Source organism: Martes martes (genome assembly GCF_963455335.1).
Source record: "Martes martes genome assembly, chromosome: 4".
In the NCBI taxonomy this organism is placed as follows: Eukaryota; Metazoa; Chordata; class Mammalia; order Carnivora; family Mustelidae; genus Martes; species Martes martes.
Window position 1 is genome coordinate 171,797,068 of NC_137891.1, and position 14,106 is coordinate 171,811,173.

The window sequence follows — 14,106 nt, forward strand, 5'->3', positions numbered from 1 at the left end:
ACAAGATCAGTCCATAAATTCCTACTTAGAATTTTCAACCTGAATTCAAGGAATAGCTAATTGTTTATTTAGGTCATACCACCAAAACATCCAACCAGAAACCAGTTTTCTTTGCTTTCCTCTCTGCCCCATCATCTGTTAGAAGTTGGCAAGAATACTCACAGGCAAGCTTGAGGGTCTTGACTGAAGACTCAGGTTCATATCTTCTTGCCCTCCCTTACTGGAGGGGGCTGAGGATGCCTGAGACCCAAATGAATCTTGAGATAACTCCTAAAATAAGAAAAACAAAATGCTGTGAAGGCCTGGTATTGGTAAACCAGGCAAGCTTGCTTCATGGTGAAAGGGCTACAGGAGTGTATCAAAGAGGGCAGGTGGGACCAAGAAACTGCCCAACTACCCATGATATTATCTGAAGGCAAAAAAAATAAAAGGTGTGGCTCTTAAGACAGGAAGGTCAACGAGCACCAGGTGACGTATGGAAGGGTTCAATCACTACACTGTACACTTGAAACTAATATGATACTGTACGTTAACTAACTGGAATTAAAATAAAAACTTAAAAATAAAGTTGGTTTAATTAGAAGAAAAAAAAAGAACGTCAACAGTGCATTTAAGACTCTGAACAGCACTGCTGACCATTTATCAGCACAGACAGCTATTCCTTGGGGTTAAACGCTGAAGTACAGCTAACTACAAGGTTTTTTATAATCTATCAAGGAATGAAACCAATTAATTAAAAAAAAAACTCATGCTAGAACCTCTACAATAAAACGAGTACTGCTTCCTTCAAAATGAAACTGCCTTGGGATGAGATATTTATTCCAATACTGCCATCAATGCACAGAATCTTTAGTGGACCTGTCATCTGGTCACATCTCCTCTTTTTTGCTCTTAAAAGAATAAAGACCAAATTGTTATTTTTAGGCTTTATCACCTACCTTGCTCACAGACATGGCTACAAAGGAATTTTAGCTATTTCCTAAAATCAAATCCACCTTCAACAAATCAAACTTGCCACCACTGAGACTGTTCTAAAGAATGTTCTAAGAATGTGATGTCAGCTCTGATGGCAATTTCAAATGAAGGGGTCCAAACTATTCTGAGCAATGGCAGAATGTAACGGCAGCTGGAATGAACGTACAGTACAGCCTCCCAAAGTTAACTTTTCAAAAAGAACCAAACTCACTTGGATGCTCAGTTCTGAATGCTAGTTTATAAAAAAAACAAAAACAAAAACAAAACCAGTCCCATTATCTTTAATTTCTTATCGGTCTATGCAACTTCCCATTGTCCTATTTCTTCATCAGTAAGAAGAGCCACAGGTTTTTATGCAGTTAAGAAGGTTATGCCTTTATTAGTTCAATCAATCCAGTTAACATGTTTACCCAGAGTTTAATTGGTTTTTAAGTGCACATGAGAGAATAATTTGTACGGCAAAGTTCTCCTGACACCAAGCCCCAAGCTGACTGTGGTCACACGCAGGCAAGGGCGAGAGGCAGGGGCACCTTACCTGTGGTGGAGGGAAGCGCTGCTGGGAATAGGCAGTTTGCTGCGACTGCTGAGACTGGGGCTGAGGGTACGCAGCCTGCTGGGAGAGCGTCGAGGAGGCTGGCTGCTGAGGTTGCTGCTGCTGGTAGGGAGACTGTGCCTGCGGCTGTGAGTAAGGGGGCTGGCTCTGGGGGTGCTGCTGGGTGGTGGACTGCTGGGAGGGGTATGGAGTCGGGGACTGCTGATGTGGAGGCTGGGATGGCTGCTGGGAGTAGGGAGGCTGAGAAGCCTGGAGCTGTGGTGGCTGAGATTGCTGCTGCTGCTGATAGGAAGGCTGGGCGTGAGGGTTCTGGGACGGTGGCTGCTGGGAGTAGGGTGGCTGCTGCTGCTGGGGGTGAGGACTTTGCTGGTTGTAATATGGAGTCTGGCCCTGCTGACCATACCCACTGGGGCCTTGTTGTCCATAAGGAGGAATCTGTAGGAAAGGAAAGGATACTTTTAGCACAGACTCTTCTGGATGAAGAAAGGTATTCTATCCGACTACAGCCTGAGGATGGGTATAGGAGGCAGGCAAGCCCAGCCTCCCACTTAGAAGGCTCATGGTTTTTCCTACCATCCCTCTCTAAACTGAGCCAGAAGGACAGCCCAGCTGGGTTACTAGTTGGTTTGTTTACAAGTGGACTGCATTTCTCTACAGAAAATTGACACTATTATCTGGGCAACTTTTAAGAGTTCGAGAGCAGCCGTTTTCACCAGTGAACCTCTTCTTTATCACAGCCTAAACTGTTTTGTAAGTGCTAGGAATCTGTATCCTCACCACAACGAATGGTCAGCAGCAGCCTGGCTCAGCCGACTAAAAACACAGGGTTTAATAGCCCAGACAGTGTGCAAATCATTAAGCTACTCTGGTTCTCTTTTTCATTTAGTCTTCATTCAAAAAATATCTAAGAGCCTACTTGCTTGATTGTACCAGGCTCAATTCTACGCACTGGGGGTATATCTGGCAAAACAAAAAAAAACAAAAAAACAACCAACCCCGTAATACCCATCCATCTCTCCTCCATCTGCTCACCGGAAAAACAAAAACAACAAACAATCCCCCAAGACAAACAAACAAACCCCAGAGTGACATTATCCTATTTTCCATATTTAAAGAGCTACTTTGCTTTAAAGTCTTAGAAGTAAAGTTAGGTTTTATATTCTGTCCATCACCATTTTCAGTATGAGTATTACTCAAATATAAACGATAGGAAATGCTGTCAAAACAAAAAATGACAATAGATAATGGTGCAGATGGCCAGACAAAAGGAGACGAGGGAAATCTTAACATTTGTAACAGCACTGTTAGCATCGCTACCGTTCAATCTTCCATTTTTCTTCTATTCCCAGTCCCTCCTAATCTTTCATTTTGAATGAGACAGCTATATGTCGAAGGCCTTTGGAAACACAAAGGGCCTTTTCCATTCCCAGGGCACAAGGCACAAGAGGATTTTCCTGATTACAGTGGATAAGTGCCCAGCCCCTGCCTTTTTCCCCCCACATCCTTTGGAGATCACTATTCAGTGGGTACAAGCAGGCCAGCCAGGTCAAAGGACACAGATAACACAAGTAACCGCCTATGGCCAGAAAACAGTTTTTCTTTGAGCACACGTGGGATGATGCCCACAAACTTGGCCTTGTAAGCCACATACTGTAGACAACTGAGCCCACTGGCCTATGCTCCTGTTGAGGGGTTTAGATGCCAAAGACTCATTCTGAGTCTAGAGCTCAGACCAGATCATGGACAGCAACAAGGGTTAAGGTTAACTGGAGTCACCATCTACCTGCTGTGCATAAGAGAGGCCGCCCATGGCACTCTGCGCCCGGCCCTGCATGGCCATTGGGTACCGCTGCGGGGTCTGGGACCCATATGGCTGCCCTGGGTACCCATGTCCTTGCTGCGGTCCTGATGAAGGTCCCTGTTGTTGCGAGTATGGGTTAGTCCCGCCATATGGCTGAGGTCTCATCTTGCCCATCTGATCCATTGGACTGGATGGCTACAAAATAAAAAGCATTTCATTAACCTGAAGCTTTGATAGCCTCTGGCCAATATGAACATAAACCCAAGCGTACAGGTCTGTATGCCACATAGGAAAACAGTTACTGTGAAAAAGTAGTGGTACAGACCCAGTAATCCTCGGGCAAGTCATTTAACCTTCCTCATAACCTTGGTTTTACCCTATGTGAAATGAAAATACCACTATGAAAGCTATGTACTACTCTGTGAGTGTGGCACTACTTGAGATCCAAGGGACAGGCCAGGTGTGAACCAATGAATATATGCACCCTCTGGTGCAGAAAATCAGAACAAAGACACTTCAGTTGCGAGAGGACAGTGCTGCTATGCTCTGCCATCATCTTGTTCAACACCATCAAAACTAGTGCTTCAATACTGTGGTTGGGGATTCAAATACTTAAGTATCTAGATGCTTCCATTCTTTAAATGGTGGAATCTTTCTTCTTGCATGTCTGTAGTTTGTTTACACTATGGCACAAGCAATTACGTTTATGCTTTCTTCTCAATGGGTAACATGGCTAAGTTACAGCTGTTGACTCTGAATTTAGAGCCTTGGCCATCTCAACTGAGAAGTTCATCTCCTTTAATATTCAAAGGTTTGAATGTGTAAGGATAGAATTTTTATCTCCTTAAAAGGACAAGATATACAGATACACCAATAATGGAAGCTTAAAGTATAATTCACAAGTATTTGGCTACTAACATGGCTTTCTTTCAGCTCTATGTGGGACAACAGGTTCAATCAGCTCATTCACTTTCTGACATAACTCTATCCTATTGGAGCTATATATAGGACAGAGTCCAGCATGTTTTCCAGCCAGTGATGCTACCTATACTGATGGGCAGGGTGTGTCGTTAAAGACCTTAAATAGAGGGGCGCCTGGGTGGCTCAGTGGGTTGAGCCGCTGCCTTCGGCTCAGGTCATGATCTCAGGGTCCTGGGATCGAGTCCCGCATCGGGCTCTCTGCTCAGCAGGGAGCCTGCTTCCCTCTCTCCCTCTCTCTCCGCCTGCCTCTCTGTCTACTGTGATCTCTGTCAAATAAATAAATAAAATCTTAAAAAAAAAAAAAAAGACCTTAAATAGATACGCCAGAGTTGAAGAGTAGGCGTGGACTTGACACAAAACTTGAAAACTGAATCTTAAATTGGGAATGGGGAATAGATATTAACACTCTGGGCCTGAATAACATTAGCTCTCAAATTAAGGATTCAGTGGTTCTCAAACTTTAGAATGCATCAAAATCACCTAGAGGGCTTTTTAAAACACAGACTGATGAGACCCACCCCCAGAGTGTCTGACTCTACAGGTTCAGGGTCAGGCCTAAGCTATGCACTTGTAATAGTTCCCCAGTGATGTTGATGCTGCTGGCTCAGGGGCCACACTTTAAGAACCACTGGTCTAGATTACACCTAGGGTCCTTCCTCTTCTGCTTTTCTATAATTAATGTTCTATAATTTACGGCGGATAAGACCTTAGAAAACAACAAAAGCCCTCTAAGATAAGGGGAGGGAGGCACACTCAGATAACTGGTTCTCTGTACATGTCTTTTTGGGGGGACAGAGTACTACCTAAGTGTTTTATAATAGAGGGAAAGTCAAGCTGTTATACGGAAAATGTTAAGACAAAAAGCCACAGAAACTGTCCTAAACACCAAAAGAAAAAAAAGCAGAGGCAAAATTCTTAGGCTGCAGCAAAATCTCAGCTAAAAAGGTAACAGTGAGGATGGAAGTACCCTTCAAGTTTCTAGACTACAGTGAACCACAGTAAAACCGCATCCCAAATCACTACATGTCAATATTATTAAAGTGCTGTTTCCAACAATCATACCTACCAAATTTTTGCCCAAGTCCTGCCTCTGTAATAAGAAGCTCCAATAAAATCTCAGTCATTAATTTTGGAGCTACAGGAATTCTTTTGGCACTGTTTAGGAAATTCAAATTTAACAACTGGACTAGTAAGTAATAAATAGCATGGGGTCTTTCCCAGATATACCTGGCAATGAAGCCAAAACATCACGTCCCTCCTGCAAAGAGCTCAGGGGCATACACGGCCACACGATGCCACACATAGTGACGAGATCCTCAGCTCACCCCCAACTGCAGCTGCTGTCCATGTGGCCCCCAGGTGAGGAGACTACACTTGCTCAACTGAAAGACCAGCCCACTCTAGCTGTCAGACCAGGTCTCCCCCACAACACAAGTGGGGCGGTCATTACCATCGTTACTGTGGAACTTCTAGAGCAGTAGTTATCAACCAGGGCTACAGATCAGAATTTTCTGTCAGGCTGCACAAATGCCTGGGTCTCTCCCCAACCCCCTCCACTCCTTAGGATCCTTGAATGATTCTAATGTACACTACTAAGTGAGATCTGGAGACACACTGTCCAATAAAATTTTCTGTGACACGTGACTTAGGTACTTGAAATATGACTAGTGTGACTGAGGAACTGAATTATTTTTTTAAAAGATTTTCTTACTCATTTGAGAGTAAAAAAAAAAAAAAGATTTTCTTACTCATTTGAGAGTGAGAGAGAGCCAGCTAGAGCACAAGAGGGAGTGAGGGGGGATGCAGAGGGAGAGGGAGCAGCAGACTCCCGCTGAGCAGGGAGCCCAATGCTGCTCCAATCCCAGCCCAGGATTAAGACCTGAGTCTAAGGAAGACACTTAATTGACTGAGCCACCCAGATGCCTGCAACTGAATTATTTTTATTTACTTTTATTTAAATTCAAATAACCACATAACCACATGTAGCTAGTGACTATCATACTGGACTGCCAATTCTAGAGCAGTGCTCACAAATCATTTTCATCTTTCCCTGTTCACCAAGGGCTCCAAAATTCCTGTCTACATCCTGTACAGTATTGCACAGAAAGAACAAAGAATGTGTAAATCTACAGACCTTGGGTTCAAATCCTAACTCTATCACTGTCTAATCTTGAGCATAAGTCCATCTAAACAGTGAAAAATCTTTCACCTAAAATGCACATAACTTGGAGCGCCCGAGTGGCTCAGCTGGTTAAGCATCCGACTCTTGGTTTCATCAGGTCATGATCTCAGGGTTGTGAGATCCAGCCCCGCCTTGGCCTCTCTCTCTCTCCCCCTGCCCCCCCCAAATCAATCAATCTCTCAATAAATAAATAAATCTTTAAAAAAAAATAAAATGCACATAACACACTACACACAGTACTATTTAAATGCCCAATAAATAGTAGCTATTACCAATAACGATTAACAGTGCTTCTGCCTGGCTCTGAAGTCCACAGTGTGCTGCAGTTCTATACTCTTCAGACTCAACCCACACAGGGGCATGTCCAGCTCCACAGAGTGGTATCCTGCCCTGCCCTCCTGTCCACAATGGCTTCCACGAGCAGAAACCCAACCCTTCAACATAAAGGCACTTCCCATTCTTCAGCACACTCTGATCTCTCATATCTCTAAACTTCCTATAGTAAATTCAGAATCATAAGATTTGGTACTTAGTTGTCTAGTTGACTGCATCCGTCAAGACTACGTTCTAGGGGCGCCTGGGTGGCTCAGTCCTTAAGCGTCTGCCTTCAGCTTGGGTTGTGATCCCAGGGTCCTGGGATCAAGCCCCGCATCGGGCTCCCTGCTTGGTGGAAAGCCTGCTTCTCCCTCTCCCACTCCCCCGCTTGTGTTCTTGCTCTTGCTGTGTCTCTCTGTCAAATAAAAAAATAAAATCTTAAAAAAAAAAAAAAAGACTATGTTCTAGGGGGGCACCTGGGTGGCTCAGTGGGTTAAGCTTCTGCCTTTGGCTCGGGTCATGATCTCAGGGTCCTGGGATCAAGCCCCGCATCAGGCTCTCTGCTCAGCAGGGAGCCTGCTCCCCTCCCAGCTCCTCCCTGCACCACCCCCTCCACCGCCTCTCGGCCTGCTTGTGATCTGTCTGTCAAATAAATAAATAAAATCTTAGGGGACAAAAAAAAAGGACTGCTCTAGGAAGCCAGAGATCACCTTCAAAGTCCTCCCCCTCCACTCCCTGCTACAGAAAGCAGGTGCAGAGCTAGGGCCCAGTAACTTCAATGTGCCAGGCTGCCCTACTGTAAGAAGTAGGTAAGGGATACTATGGGGAGAAAGCCCAGATCAAACCATCTAGCCATAGGCCAGGGGCATACCCTAAACCAGGTTATGACTGAGGGAAGAGAAAAAAAAAAAACGTGGATTAAACCGAAAGAAAAAAGAGGGCAGGGTAGAACAAACAGCCAGGGGAGAAGCAGCACTTTTGAGAAGAATCTTATGTGCCATGCTGTACCAGAGAGGTCCTCAAACTGCAAAGGCATCCCCAAACACAGCTTAGAAACAAAAGGCTAAAGCAAGTTATCTCTTTCTACCTCTTATCTAGGGACCTGTACTCCCAGTGGAGAACAGTTACTTAGAGGGGCCTAGTTAATAAAGGCTTCAAGGATTCCTCCATCAACTTTAGGAAATCTTTGCAGACCAAAAATAAATGCAAGTCAAAGAAATCCTTATTCTAAAAATAAACTTTGGACATTGCCCCTCCTGGACATCAGATTTCTGACCCCCTCCCTTCACCAAAGGTTTATAATCAACAGAATATGCAGCTTTGCAAATTAAAACATATTCAGTTCAAATAATCCGACAACTCTGATCTCATGTCAAAGCTAAACATCTGCTCATATCAGAAGGGGAGGTAAGTAGAGACCTAACTCACACTTCTGACATTTCAAGCCATTGTGAAAGATTTGCGATTTGCAGTTATAGATGAAATGCCATTTTACAATCTCTCATAACAGAGAAGGGGCCTTAAATCATCACTAATCAGCTTTATTGGAAAATAGCAATTTCAAGCCAGAAAAATCCCTACTACATGCAAGACAGAAAAGCCAGTATCAGCAGTTTGCAGGCACCAAGGAAGAGGCAGGGAATGGGGAAACACCAAACTCTGGCTGCAAAGAGCCAGAGATTCCACTCTGGGAATGATGGAGAGGAAATCCTTTCAATGGGAAACCACAGGAGTAGATTACTGTGATTATACTTCAAAAGCAAAGGCTCTGCCACAAAGACACATAAATGAGAAGAAAATGATGCTCCCTTGATCAGGGAAGTCGGGCCCCTTGCTATATACTCTCCTGCATTCATAAAAAATAAAAATAAAAAAGGGGAAAGAGCCGTAAGAAAAAAAAACCATCTCCATCCACCACTTATCTCTTTCCAGATCACTGGCCATGTTACAAACCGCCTGCCAAATAAAATGCATCAAAAGATGCAGTTGAGGGGCATCAAAGGCAAAGATGCCTAGTAGGCTGGACCCTCTGAATATAGTCAGAACAGCGTGTAGACTAACCATTCGCACAGAGTCCCCCCCTAATCCAGGCAAAAGGAATTACATGCCCCTCCAGACCAGTGGGCTAATGGAATCCCTGACAACTTCTTATTGCACCAAGGAAAGCCGTAACAACCCTCAGGGATGCTGAAATATAACAAACTGGACTTCAAAATTCTCCAACTCCTGACCGTGACTGATTGTGAAGAGAGCAGGGAAGATCGCCAAGGCCCCCTCCTTCAAACTTCCAAGCAGAAAGATACTATTCACCAAAATGTATCACACCATGTTCCTGTGGTACCAAAGAAAGATCAACTTAATTTTCTTGAAATAGAAGTCCGAAAGCTACAGGCTTCAGTCTCAATCCGAAGATACAGAAAGGATGTGACCAGGCGGCAGGCAAACCTAAGGAGCCAGACTTGGTACCCAAAGATTGGCAAGAACAGGAGTAGAGAGGGATGGGCCGGGGCTGCGGAAAAGCTGTCCATCAGAATGCAGAAGTCTTGACTACCACTTGTTCTGTCATCCTAAATGCCAACTAGCTGGGGCCAGTATAAACTTCGTGCCATAACCTGGAATTTGGACATCTAAATATTATTCCTTACTCCTTGTGCTTTCAATTCATTCCTGGCCAGATTTGTTGTATGACTTTTAATAATAACAATAAAAAAAAGCATCCCTGGCTCTTTAACCGAAAGAACCCCCTAATTGATTCCCACAGTAATTAACCTGCATTTTACCTCAGAGAGCGGTAGTTAAGGAAGTCGGCACTGCTATTTATAACTCATCTCAAATTGAGGGCAGACTGCCTAAAATCTAACACATCCCAGCTGTACTCCTGTTTGAACTGGGGCCAAGGGAATTTTTTAAAGCAATCTTGGCACCGAATGAATGACACCAACAGTATGAGAGCGCGAGCGGTTGTGTTGTGGTGACGTAGCACTGGAGGTGGAATGGGAGGGGGCCAGTGTACTGTGATCCCTCCCGTGCATGCCTGCTGCTCGCTGAGTCCCAGTACAGTAAGCTGGGAACCGCCCACTGAGAGCCAAACACAGGAAAAGGCTTTTCCTGTGGAACGCCTTGAAGTGAGAAACACATGGCTAATCTGCATAAACGCGAAGCCACACCGCCCCTGCCAGGAAGGTTAGTGCTCGTAATCTCTGGCCATGAAGCTGGCTGCCTGGGAGGACTTGGACTGGCGCCTGATAACCCAGAAAGAGCCGAGAGAACAGATGGGTAAGGACCCCGGCAGAAAACAGCCCCAGGTCACGTGACTCGCCACATGGCCCCGCCAGCACAAACTATTGTCTGGCTGCGGAGCTCCCATACAAAGGCACCCGGCCTCGGCTTCCTGTGATCACAGGGACAGGCGGCAGCTGTTGATCCTGTTCCCGTTCGGGACCCTCCCCTGTTGAGGGGCATTCCAGGCAGGGACAAGTATAAAAGGTAAGGCCTCTCCCAATCAACGCTTTCAGCTTCCCCCAAGCTCCACGTGGCTCCACTGGGATCCTAGGATGGACAGAATAGACTCCCCTAAAAAGAATCACCCTTTATACCCTGGTACACAGCAGCTAACCAGAATAAATCATTCTCATTGTGCCCTCTTCCCCAGCCACACAGACATCTGTATCCAAAGCCTCCTCATTCTCTTCTTACTCTTCCAGTATTTCATGGCTTTGAAAATTGGTCAAGGACCCCTACCCGAACTGAAGAGAAACTGCCCAGAAACCTGCTTGTTTAGTTCCATCCCCAGACTCTGCCTCTTAAAATAAAGAGACTCCCTTCATTCTGTTTTGGATTTTAAACAGTCAGGTTTCCCTACTGTTTATGACCTAGGACAATAAGACATTCCTTAACCTCCTTTCTGGTCTCACCAGAGACATTATTTAAGATTTTCTGAAGCTAAACTGATGATAGGAAAAGAAAAATACCTCTTCAGACATACCAACACTTGACCTAAGAAATTAAATCCACTAAGCCCAAGATTCTTATCCTTCTTAACCTAAGAATCACCCCCCAAATTTTCTACAGGAGATGGAAAACATTCTAGTGCTAGTTCATCCAAGTACTAAATGAACTGGTCATCTGCCTATGGTGAGACAAATATTAACAACAACTACCTCTCCAGAGAGATTTTTTTTAAAAAAGATTTTATTTATTTATTTGACACAGAGTGACCCAGGTGCCCCTCTCCAAAGAGATTAAAAAAAAAAAAAAACTTTGAAAATTCTGTTAAGTGTCCAAATAGAATACAAGTTCAGAAATCCAAACTCAGGACACCTAGAAGGCTCAGTTGTTAAGCGTCTGCCTTCAGCTCAGGTCATGGTCCTGGGGTCCTGGTATAGAGCCCCACAGTGGGCTTCCTGCTCAGTGGAGAGCCTGCTTCTCTCTCTCCCACTCCCCCTGCCTGTGGTCCCTCTCTCCATCTCTGTCAAATAAATAAATAAAATCTTTAAAAAAAAAAAAGCGATAAAAATCCAAACTCAGGGGCGCCTAGGTGGCTCAATCAGTTAAGCGTCTGCCTTCGGCTCGGGTCATGATTCGAGTCCTGCACTGGGCTCCCCGGCTCCCTGCTCATTGGGGAGTCTGTTTCTCCCTCTCCCTCTGCCCACTTGTGCTCTCTCTCAAATACATACATACATACAATCTTTTAAAAAATAACCCAAACTCAATGAAAAGTTCTATCAACCCTACTCTGTTTACAGAAATAATTCTAGATTAGGGCATGTTCCTTTCTGCAGACTAAGAACTCATTTCAAAGCCACCACCTGAAGCACCAGCCTGACCAAACCTCTAGGAGGGGCTGCAACCAGACATCGGACTTGATCTTCCAACCCATACTCTGTCTCTAAAAGTGACAGAGAACAAGGGGCTTCTCTCCCTGGCTCAGAGATATTTAGGCTACTGTGCTCCATCCTTCTAGGTCAGATGATCACAGAAAACTTACGAAGGGTAGAAAAGAGACCAAAGGGGTAAGAGTCACTGAATCATCTAGCAAAACTCAAACAGATTATGAGAGCCAACTGTAATAACCACCTCACAGCTGTCCACCCAGAAGAGGCATGCCAGAAAAACCACAACCAGGTGGCTGTATTTTCTTTATTTCTTCTTTGGTTCCAGAAAGAGCCCTTCAAATAGTGCAGCAATAGCACCAAACTAATGAACAACAAATGATGAGTCCTTCTTAACCAGCGCACTTTCATTAGCCACGTTTCACAAAGAAAATGCTCTTCTGAAAATGATGAGGAGCACTTTTTTGAAAGACCAAATTTAGCTAACCAATCTCTCCCATTTCCAACGAATTACAAAAGCCTCTGAGGAAACCACACAACTTCTTGAGAAAGAATTCCTCGTTAGGTACTGCTTCAATCCCAGGTTTTAAAAACAGTTAAGGCCCCAAGATGATTAAACAGGAACTGAAATGCCATTTGATAAAATTAAACATCCCCTTCTTAACAACTTTTTAATCTCAAGAGTAAGGCAGCAGCACAACATGGTGAAAAGTACTAGACTGAGAAGACACTTGGGTTCCCATCCCAGTTCTCTGACCAGTTCCCTGGGGTGGGCTGGGGTTGGGGGGGATGGACAAAGCCCTATCCAGGTTGTACCTTAACGTCCTCAGCAACACAATGGAATCCGGCCCTCCAGATAGCAGCTCTGGGAGAGGGCCAGGAATCTCCTTAGGCAATTCTCCTGTCAAGTCTGGGAGCATTCGGCTACGTGCCCTCTTCCCCAAACTCCTCCCATTTCTAGTACCAAGTGACTCTAGAACTCAGATGCACATTCAGTTTCCTTAGCCAAACAATGGTCTTTAGAGGGCAGTGCCTGGCCAATGGAGAAACCACCAGGAATGCACCTCAGACTCCCATATTCCTAAATAAGCAGCAGTCTCAGTCAAAACCAAGCTTTCCGAAATTCATATACAGAGTCCCTGCGTTGTCTTGTTCACCTAAACACATATCACTAACATACTATATACTTACGCTGCTCATGGTCTGTATTCTAAGCTAGAAGATAAGCTCCAGGACAGTGAAGATGTGTGTGTAAAGCAACTTTCCTTCTTTAAAAGTAGGAAAGGAAAGGGGACTGTGGAAGAGAAAGTGAAATTCTAGAGGCCTTGTTAATTCCTAACCTCCTTCATGCAGAGGAAATGCTTTGGCCCTGGGTGGCCAGTTTTACACAATGGTTAAGAGCTCTGCCCTTGCAAGGCCTTCAACTTCTCTGTCCCTCAGCTTCTGCATCGAGAGAGCAGAGACAATAGTAGTAGCGCCCTTGGGGCTGAATGAATGACTTAATACATTAAAACAAGACCCTCTTCTTCAAACCAGCTGGACATGCTGCGGCCTCACCCATCTCTCCACCAGGAATACACTTTCTTTCTTCCAGTATTAGTATAGCTCTCTTCCACATCAAACAACACTTTAACGTGGCCTTCCCGGGTAAACCCATCCAATATCTCAATCCAGCTCTTAGACCTGGTCCACGATTAACTGTTCTCCCAAGCATGTATCACTAGAATACTCCATGGTTTACTATTTATCTTGTTTAATGTCTATATCTTAGACTAAAATATATAAGCTAGTGGGTATATGTCTAGAGATACTAGAGGTAGATATGTGTTTCATTGACTGTTATATCCTCTAGCACCCAAAATGTTAGCTATTATCCTGCACAAGTCCCAGATTTCTAGAAACAAAGCTTAGCAACTAGAACACTTAAGGTCTGGTCCTATACACTCAAGACCAGAAACCCAAAGTGGTCAATTAGAGGTTAGCTAACAAATAAACTGAAGTTATGCTTTTTAAAAAAAGAGAAAAAAAGCACAGGCTTTGATACTACATTGAGCAAGTCACTTCCCTTGCACCAGAATCATCTGTAAAATGGGGGGATTAAAAACTGTCTAGCAAAGATATGAGACAGTTGAAATAATTAAATATGTGAAATGCTTGTTAAACGTACAGGTTCATAAACTACACATACAACAGACATTACTTCCCTTTACCCTCAATGAGAGAAAAAGCAGAATGGGTTGTAAGCAGTTTCAAAATACCTGCTTAAAAATCAAGAACAACACAAGTCAGACATCGAAAGGGTTGATCAGTACAGTTTTCAAGCTCTACCTACTTTCAGTCTGTTCTCCCAAAGGAATCCCAAGGAAATCTCCTCCCAAGAATCCTGACAGTAAAGCCCAATAGTTTTCAACGAGAACAACACTAACCCCCTGAGAAGTATTTGGAAATAAATGTATAAAAGTGCCTT

The 14,106-nt window shown here is 44.2% G+C and overlaps 1 protein-coding gene across 2 annotated transcripts in view; it reads right to left on the reverse strand.

Moving 5' to 3' along the window:
* Positions 1 to 14,106, reverse strand: part of ARID1A (AT-rich interaction domain 1A) — a 69,152-nt gene that overhangs the window by 39,740 nt on the left and 15,306 nt on the right. For both annotated transcript variants that reach the window (XM_080801135.1, XM_080801134.1), the window contains exons 2-4: positions 3,312 to 3,524; positions 1,511 to 1,963; positions 163 to 270 (exon numbers count right to left, since the gene is read on the reverse strand). In XM_080801135.1, the coding sequence (XP_080657261.1) occupies positions 163 to 270; positions 1,511 to 1,963; positions 3,312 to 3,524 (774 nt within the window). The remainder of the gene's footprint in view (positions 1 to 162; positions 271 to 1,510; positions 1,964 to 3,311; positions 3,525 to 14,106) is intronic.